Consider the following 10079-nt stretch of genomic DNA (forward strand, 5'->3'; position numbering starts at 1 on the left):
GACACTTATTAAATCGAATGAACCATTAACTCGAATCTATATTAAACCTATAGGTTTAATGTATTTATTTTCTATAGGTTCTATATGTTTAACCGATAGTATTAATATAGATTCAATGTTGCATTTTTTTTTATTTAGCGTATGGCTCTACGTCACAGATCTTTATGTCAGCTAACACAAGTCACACATATCAACAATAAAGTCATCTTAGTCACAAGTTTTTTTTTTAAAAAAAAGGTGGAACACAAATAAAAAGAATAACTTAATTTTTCAAGCTATTTAGGTATATAACATACCTATTAAATCAATTTAGGTCAATTTAAAAATATGCCACTGCATCTGGCGTATATACAAATTTGAATCTTTAAAAACTCAATTAGAACTCTTCAATATTGGAGCTCTAACATTAATTTCTTTATGCCTTTTCTTTTTGAGCTCTTTCCATGTTGTTAAACCCCTCTAACTTACTTGATTTAATGGTGCATCAAATTTAATAAGTTAATATCATAGGCATTGGGCCCTAGTCTACGAAAGTTTTTTTCTGCTATCAAAGTATTGATTAATCTCTTCTTGTTCCTCTTCTTCAGGATTGCATCCTGTTCCTTTTTGCTTGGGAATGACTCTCTGATCACCTGCAAGTTTATCGGGAGAAAACAAATTAATATGTAATGCATATGCTTTCTATGTACATATTTTTTTCTAATAAGGTTTGGTTCATGTATGTTTTTGCTACTTGTTGTTAATGTTGGCATGTTATTGTGAGTGTTGCATGTTGCATGTTGCAGTTATCTCAGCGATCTAGCGAGAATTGAAAGTGCAGATTTTCTGCCTACTGAGCAGGATATTCTTCGAGCTCGAGCCCCGACCACTGGTATTATAGAGTACCCATTTGACTTGGACTCTATCATATTTAGGTATTAGGTTAATCAAATGAAAAGAATATACCAATTTAAACCCTTAAAATCTCAATTAGAATCCTTTAATATTGGAGTTCTAATATTAGAATTCCTTTATGCCTTTTGAGCTCTTTCCATGATTGTTAACCCCTCTAATTATTTGAGATTTAGCAGTCATGTTATCCACAGTCTAAATCCTTTTTTTAATAGTAGATCACGGTTGTATTCTTCCTCAGGTTGATTGTTCCTAATAATTAATTTTCGGAGAATTTATCCAACATTTTGAACTCTATCAACTTTTCTAAACGTTGACAAATTGCAAACTTCTCTTTTATTATAAAACTGTCAAATATGTGAAAATGGTTAGTATTTATTGATCTTATTGCATTCTCCTCATTTTACTGTATATGTCTACTCCTAATCTACTACGAATATATCTGTAGTGCTCTTGCTAGTCTGACTCTATTAACCTATTCTAACAACTCTTTATTCTTATTTAATATTCCATAACCCATATTCAGTTTCTCTTATAATCTTTCTTCCCCTTAAAAGCATGTGACATACAGTAGCATGTCTAGATTGTATATCACGCATGGCATGGATCTTGTGATTTTCATTATTTTACAAGCAATTATTTAAGTGTTTTTGTATGTATAGGAAATGAATTGAAGCTTTCATTTCATTTTTTACGTAAGTAGTGATAAAAATGTGCTGATCTATCATCATTTGATGGAAAACTACTTGGATAAAAAAAATAGTAATTATTAGAATAAATGGTCAGTATTGGGTTATGAAAAAGTAGTTTTATAGATAAGATAATTTTTACGACTTTTTTGGTTAATAACCGCCATTGATGTGCAATTAATCAATATTAGAATCTATATCTTTCTAGAATAAACACAGCACATTCTTTGATAAACAGTTCTTATGATAAGAGAGAATTTATTACTTGTTTGTAAATAAACGTTATTGACATTGAAATAATCAATATTAAAACTATATCTTCTTCAAAATAAACATACTATACATTATAAATAGAAATAGAAATAAAAATAAAAATCTCAGTACCCAGAAATAATCAAAAAAAGGGTACTGCGATTTTTATTTTTATTTCTATTTATATTACAAGTAGCCCTATACAGAAAGAGACAATACTATACATTGTTTGATGTCTATTCCTAATTGCTAAATTAACTTGCATGATTCGAATGCTATTATAGAAACATAGAAGCATGCTTATTACCATTGTGTAGAAGCACTGCTTTAAGGCTGTTCGGTGGTACACCTTTTTATTATTTAAATTGGATATTATTTTTCAATATAATTGTTAAGATCATTATAAGAGTGAGAAAAGTGGCAACTGAAATTTTTAAGTGGTCTAATAAGCGTTAAGTTATGGGTTGTTGAAGTGCTAACTTTCCAGATTCCGTTTTCTTTCCAGATCGTAAACGGTTTCGACTATATTATTAGAACTTCTCTTAAAAATTCAAAAAATGTATCTTTCCAAACTAAAACATTATATTCTCCATATCGTTCATAAACAAAAAAGTAACATTTTTTGTAAATTCGATACCGTAACTTGTTTATTTTGGCATTTATCGCGAAAAAACGCATATTAGAACAAAGCCAATGATATACTGAATGTATTAAAAAAAACTCCAATGGAAAATTCGAAACCGTTTATGATCTGGAAAGAAAACTGTGTTTAGCACTTCTTCAACAACCCATAACTCGCTTATTAGACCACTTAAAAATTTCAGTTGCCACTTTTTTTCACTCTTATAATGATCTTAACAATTATATTGAAAAAGAATATCCAATTTAATTAAAAATAAAAAGGTGTACTGAACAGCCTTTTAAAACCTTTATGAATGGAATTGTGCATAAACTAGTCTAGCCAGTCTAGAGATCAATTCAAATGCAATAATTTATTATTCATTTATTGAATAGTAATAATAATTTATTACAATGTTCACTGCTATCAAAAATTGATGGTTCATTTTAAATAAATGAATAAAATGCATTATATTGTTTTCTGTTGAGTTTATTATTTATTTATTGAATAGTAATGATAATATGATTACAATGTTCACTGCTATCAAATATTGATGACTCGTTTTAAATAAATGAATTTTATTCTTTCTAGAAAGTATTCTTTCTAGTCAAGAATTTTATAAAAGCTACTTTACTTTTTATTTTGTGTGTAATGAATTAGTGAATCAGGATGCTTCTATCCACATGAAAATTACATGGAAAGCCTGATCATTGTGTATATCTACAGTTGAACGGATTCCATTTTATAATTTATTGTATTTTCAGTAAACACATTATATTGAATACAATAAATGTATTGAATACAATAAATTTGCATAAACACATTGTATTATATTGAATTTTTATTTTAAACAAATGACAGAAACCCTATTTTATTATCCAGTGCAGAAACTACATACACTGATTGCATTTATTCAGATACTATGATTGTATTTTTTTAACTTTCATGAAGCAGTTTCAATATTTGACTGTATTTGGATATTTTGAATGGTTCGTACTTAATTTTTGAATTGCTTTCGCAGGATGGTGGACGTAGGCGGTCAGAGGTCGGAAAGAAGGAAATGGATCCACTGTTTCGAAAACGTCACTTCTATTATATTTCTAGTGGCTCTGAGTGAATATGACCAGATCCTCTTCGAATCTGAAAATGAGGTGAGCAAGCACAAGAAGAATTCTTTCTATTACCACCTAAATTCGTATTTCATCCGCTGGAATAGAGTACTAGAAATTTTTCCGTTTTTTACTTGAAATTTTCCCCTATGAGGCTAAAAGTTCCGTGTATCTATTGTCATGAATTCTCAATGTGACTATACTTATCCCATTTAATAACATGGGAAAATTCCGGTAACACACCTATAGAACAGTGCTAATAATCTATCTATATAAATAAAAATCGAGCCTCAAATTTCAACATTCAATAACTTTTTCATGTGTGCACCGAATTTGATGATTTTTTTTTAGTTTTGTTCGTTATGTTCAGGACCAGGTTTGTGGCCCATCAAATTTATAATCTGACTTCAAGACTCTTTCCTACGGTCCTTCAAAGTTTGCATGTAATTCTTATGAGAGAAAATTTGTGAGCTGGCCACACACATAAATAAAAATCAACTTTTATAATCATTGCGTCATCCAACAGCCGCCGTTGGATCTGTTTTTCAATTTTTTTCTACTGATTGACAGAATTTTAATTCTTGATAATGCCGCGGTTTGAACGACGTCCAAACTTAGGTCGTAGAACTCAAAATGCTGTAAATTTAGAATATGCACGGAAAAATCAGCAGCAATGAGATGTACCATTCAATTCCCAGCAAGCCTCATTCAACTATAATTAAAAAATACAAACTGCTGCACAACTAACTAAGCACATAGGAAGTCCATATTCAGATATAAATGTAAATACTTATTGTTGGATAATTTTCATATAAATATAGTGCATCAGATTAATCTAAGGCTAAGCACACCTGAGAAGGCGCGGCTTGATGATACAAAGTCTTGATCTTATGGAGATTGCCTTATCGCACTATTCCACGCCATGCCCGATTCAGTGTGTGTGTGAGTTCTTCCATTCAAACCAATAAGTAAGAAGCGTCTGGATGCAAAATGCCGCATCGCGCCTCCTCAGGTTTGCATCCAGCTAAAGTTTGTCATGAGATGCATTAACTATTTGGCGGTACGAAGTTCGCCGGACCAGCTAGTGTGGAATATTATTGAATGACAGAGAAATGTAGCAATGTTCTTGAATTTCAACTTTACGGCCGGCACACTGGGACATTAGTAGATGCTATGATCTGTGGCGGGAACGCGGAATTGGAACTCAAATGTACATGACATTTTCCAATTCCGTGTTCCCGCAGCAGCTAGTGGTAATAGTTTTGGAAGTGGAGGTGGAGGTGGTTTTTGGGTATTACGTGTGGAGACTGTGCGTCGATGGTGCGATATAGGTAGTATAGTTATTGGAGCATACTTATAGGTAGTATCAATAAATAAAAATCCAATTACCTTTTTTTATCTTTTTTTACTCACGACATGTTTCGACGTGTCAATCAAATACCTTAGTTATATTTTGGATCAATATTTTTGGAGAAAAGGGTCTTAATGAAAGATATCACTTTATAATAAATTTGGTTAGTTGTTATAAATACTGATGTAGGTGAAAGAAATATGATGTGTGTATCATGGTACTTTTCCTCCCTCATGGTAACTTTGCCCATTAGGCAATATCGTCCCGATGTTGAAAATTGCACTTGAGTCCCAAAGTGTACATATAACTAATGCATAATATAATAATGAAAAGAATCGGCTCATAGATAGGATATAAACAGGATAGGAGATACACGAATGACACATCATCACTTATGAACTAAAGAACTGATTAGTAACGTGCAATTTTACAGGAAGATATATACAGAGGATGGACATAAGCTTAAATTCATTTCTATTAATCAACTAATTCTAATTTATAAATGCTCAACCAAACACGGCTTACTCCATGTGATTCCATAGCTCAGTCAGTAGCAAGCGCGACTCTTGAAAGAAAGGTCGCGGGTTCTAGACCAATCAAACTTATTTTTTTAATGGAAATTTTCAAATATGATGAAGATTATCCACGTAATTTTGACAAAATAATAAATTATTATGCTTTTTCAAGTTTCCTGGATTGCATTTTACAAGAACTAGCAAATTGCCCCAGTGCACTGCACTGCACGCACGTGTTATGCATTAGTCTGCTATGAGTTGAACATGTCTTAGTAGCCTACATTCCATTGCACACGATTTCATGTGAATTACTGTCTATTAAAAATTAGCAAGGTTACAGGAAACCATTGGTTTATAATGAATAATATATTTGTTGTTTTTATATCATTCAGCAATACTTTCTAAATTTGAGAGTGTATTAAATACATACTCACACAGTCTTCTAATTTGGTTTGTATTGCCAAATTACAGTAGTTCTTGAAGCATTCTCATTGGCTACTACACCGACATCAAACGATGTTTCTCTTGAAATCTTTCTTCCAATTCCACTGTGATATGTTCCCCACTCAAGTATGAACTACAATATTGATTATTTTCTATAACTTCGTCTCTATATTGTAGTGTAACTATCATATCTCTTGATTGAGAATTTTCCCACTTTATGATAAAATATATAATATTGATAAAATTATAAAATTTATTTAATATTTAAATTTTTATTTTTAAGAATAATTGAGAATTAATATTGTCGGTGTATAGCTTTTTGATTCACCTTTACATTGAAATAGAGAGGTCATGAAATTGAACTCTAGTCTATTGAATTAAATTTAGGATTTAAGATGTTTTATCTATTATATAAACATATTTTCTTTTATTATATTGTATGAAAATAAAATGTATGTTATTTGCAGAATCGAATGGAGGAATCGAAGGCCTTATTCAAAACAATTATCACATATCCATGGTTTCAGCATTCATCAGTAATTTTGTTTCTTAATAAGAAGGATCTCTTGGAAGAGAAAATCATGTATTCTCATCTCGTTGATTACTTTCCAGAGTATGATGGTAAGTGATTTGATTAAAAGTTCTAATTTTTCCAAATTTATCATAAAGCAGGAATGGAAAAGCGCAAATTAATTTTTTTTTTGTTACAATACCATAATAGTAATAATGAAATATGAACAATATTAATTACAATATTACCAACTATAGTGTGATCTTCTGTTAATCTTCTATTTGTCATTGTCTCACTATTGTAATTATTTTTTGAGCTAGTTTTAACTTGAAACAAACACATGTTATACATACAAAAGTTGTCACCTTCTGACAATTTCATCACCTCATTCGTTTTAAACTGATAAGTAGTCAATAATCCAATGTAGTCTCAATATTCTTACAACAGTATTTCCATGTGTTTCAAGTCTGTGGAGAAGGCTAAAAAACGTTTGTACTGGTGATATTTTTCAAAGTTTTTTGATTTGTATACTAGCAAGCTAACAAAATAAAAAAATCTCAGGTTAACATTTTTTCCGATCATTACTTTTTGAGATATGAGCGCATATAGTTGGAATTTTTGGGGCAGATCATTTCAGATTCGGTAAGAGATAAATCCATGAAATATTGAGGATAAAGTCTTCATGATATTGTTGATTGAATAAAACAAAATTTTTCAGAAAACATCATTTTTTGATAAAGTTATTCAATTTACCAAAAATAACTCAACTAAAAGCTATTTTCAGTAAATTGATATTTTTAGGAAATTTTTGTTTTATTTAATCAACAATACCATGAAGAATTATTTATCCATAGAGTTTCATGAATTTATCTCTTACCAAATTCTAAATGATCTGTCCCAAAAATTTAAACTTTATGCGCTCATATCTCAAAAAGTAATGATCGAATAAAAAATGTTTTCCTGAGAAAACTTGATAGTATACAAATCAAAAAACTTGAGAAATATCACCAGAAGAAAGTTTTTCAGCCTTTGCATAGCCTTAACTTTCTTGATATAGTAGGATCCAGTATATCTACTATGCAATGCTTTGAAACGCGCCAGAAGTTACTATAAATTACCATTGTGTGTGTGAAAGTGGATAGGGTGCAGAAGAATGCTAATGAAATGTTGCGTGTAAGGGGATGGAAGAGAGCGGCGTTAGACAGAGAGGGATGGCGGCGTAGTTTGGTTGAGGCCAGAGCCCGATTTGGGATGTAGCGCCATTGGAGAGAGAAAGAGAGTGTGTGTGAGGGTTCGATACTACATTCAATAAATATCGTACTTTTATTCACATGACCCGTATCTCCACAGATAGACCTAGATTATTTATAATAGTTTTGATAATATTTTTTGTTTAAACAAGGCGCCAAACAAGATCATATCGGTGCTCGAGAGTTCATTTGCAAAATCTATTTGTCTACAAATCCGGATCCAGACCGACAGTGCTATTCGCATTTCACTACTGCCACAGGTTGTTTCGCTCATTTTTGGCCAAAGTTCCTTTTTCCTCTATTGGGTTCCAGTGTGATCGTAGCTTTCCAGTACTACTAAACACAGCACAGCACAAATTTCAATCTATATTGATCTCTGATTAGCCTACTCATCACATTCCCTATGAGATTAGACTTCTTTATTTTTGCATATTACATTATAATATGTATACTTACACCTAGTATGTGTTTTTGAAGTACCGTAATTTTGATTTTTAAAAACCCATTCATAATAGAAAATATATCCATAAATACATATAAAACAGTTCAGCTTACACCCAGTACGTTTTCTTGTGATAATCATGAATTTGTTTTTTTTCAAATAGTTGAAGAAGTAAATTGGCAAACTCCTCGTGTGGTATTCGTGAAAGTATGGTTTAATGTTAAGGTACTAGGTACATGCTTTGTAAAAATTGCCTTTTAAAATTATTTCCTTGTTATTTATTTGAAATAATTTCATTTGTTACTAGCTTACTATTTACTGTGAATTATTTATCGTTTTTAGTGGTGTATTATAAGTGCTCTAGAGAAATGTTTATGATTATCGTTTCTAATTGAGTTTTTTGTTGTCTCAAGCGAACTGAAAAATGTTGTCATAAATCTTTTCTAAATTTCTTTGATAGGGTTTTCTACAATCCTTATTGATTACATTTCCTCATTCCATTTGCTTCTTAATGATAATATAAATCAAATATTATTGTGTAGTTTATCGAACTGATTGAAGTTGAGGGAAAACTTAGTGAAGAGTGTATCTAATTATCGCCAAATTACATTCGATGTTTCCCGAAAAGCAATTAATAAAATTTTCTATCAATTAATCTTTATTTCAAATAGTAGATTATTCAATGATCAATTTGTTGAATCATAATATGTATTTTCCTATTTTTCGATTTATTCCCGTTAATGTTGAGGAGTTTCATAAAGGATGAAGCTTGAATGATTCTTCTAATTTATCTCAACTGCTAATCTCAACAACATGGTTCTTGAAGCACTGTTAGAGGATAAAAAATATAAAATTATTATTATTCTTAATTTTTTTCCCTTCGATAAAGTTTGTAGAGTGAATATTGATGTTGTGGAACTTTTCCATAATTGAAGAGACTTGAGATATTGTCAAAATATCTTTCTTAAAATAAAGTGGATTTTTGACGATATCTCGAGTTTCTTCAATCATTTTTCCCTTGAATTTGTTGGAATTATCTGTGCATTGTATATTAGTCGGGTTGCAGTACCTATCTTTGCTATCAAATATCACACGTTCATACTTCTGGCCTTTCGAGTAATAAATTATTATTATTTGTCTACATGTTTTCCCCCATCAATGACATTTCAGTTCAACCTACGCAATTTGTTTATAGTGATTATTTTTTGAAATGTAGATTGTGTGAGTAGTAAATATCTTTTGAATGATTGATTATGTGCTAAATTTGTTCAACATTATTCTCTATTTTTGAATAGACTAATCACTTTATTTTAGATTATTGTTGATTTTGTGCTAAATTTGTTTGCAATTGTTTTCATGACAGGGCCTCAGCGTGATGCTATCACAGCTAGAGAGTTCATTCTACGAATGTTTGTTGACCTAAATCCTGATAGCGAAAAGATAATCTATTCACATTTCACATGTGCCACAGGTATTTTATTTAAAAAATATTCTGTGCATGCCGGTGACAGTTAACCTTTGGAATGTCCGTTTTCAATTACTCTATTGCATGCTTTGTTTAATCAACAAAAGTAAAGTTTTGCACAGGAGTTGATTGGGGGAGGGGGCACATTGGGGCATTGGTGTGTTCAGGCTTTATCCAAACTAAATTGCATGTGCTTCTTCAATTTTTATATTATTTTTAAGAAAGTTGGTAATAAAGTCCAGTAATAAAATTATAATTCTCTATACTCAGTAGGCCACCCTTATCTCGATGAAAGTATAGAAACAAAACTAAAAATAATGTTTTCTCATAGTTGAATTCAACTTGAAAGATTCTAAAGCTCCAAATATCTAGACTCTTTCTTCCAATATTGTTGCTTTCCCTCACAAAAAATTAGTCTAAATATCTATCTCTTATAATACAATAGTAATAATTCAAATTACTCTCATTTTTTATACATTGGAACGAGTGAATTGGTCATGAATTTCCACTTTGAGAATTTTTTACAAGAGGAAGTTGAAGA

At 30.8% G+C, this 10079-nt stretch overlaps 1 protein-coding gene across 11 annotated transcripts in view; it reads left to right on the plus strand.

The window, feature by feature from the left end:
- Positions 1-10079, plus strand: part of LOC111044880 (guanine nucleotide-binding protein G(q) subunit alpha) — a 73653-nt gene that overhangs the window by 43943 nt on the left and 19631 nt on the right. For 3 of the 11 annotated variants that reach the window (XM_022330130.2, XM_022330131.2, XM_022330126.2), the window contains 4 exons: positions 786-914; positions 3473-3602; positions 6338-6491; positions 7784-7891. In XM_022330130.2, the coding sequence (XP_022185822.1) occupies positions 786-914; positions 3473-3602; positions 6338-6491; positions 7784-7891 (521 nt within the window). Of the gene's footprint in view, positions 1-785; positions 915-3472; positions 3603-6337; positions 6492-7783; positions 7892-9436; positions 9545-10079 lie in introns of all 11 variants that reach the window. The other 8 variants (XM_022330133.2, XM_039434404.1, XM_039434402.1 and 5 more) reach the window with 3 other exon arrangements.

Source organism: Nilaparvata lugens, chromosome 8, assembly GCF_014356525.2.
Source record: "Nilaparvata lugens isolate BPH chromosome 8, ASM1435652v1, whole genome shotgun sequence".
In the NCBI taxonomy this organism is placed as follows: Eukaryota; Metazoa; Arthropoda; class Insecta; order Hemiptera; family Delphacidae; genus Nilaparvata; species Nilaparvata lugens.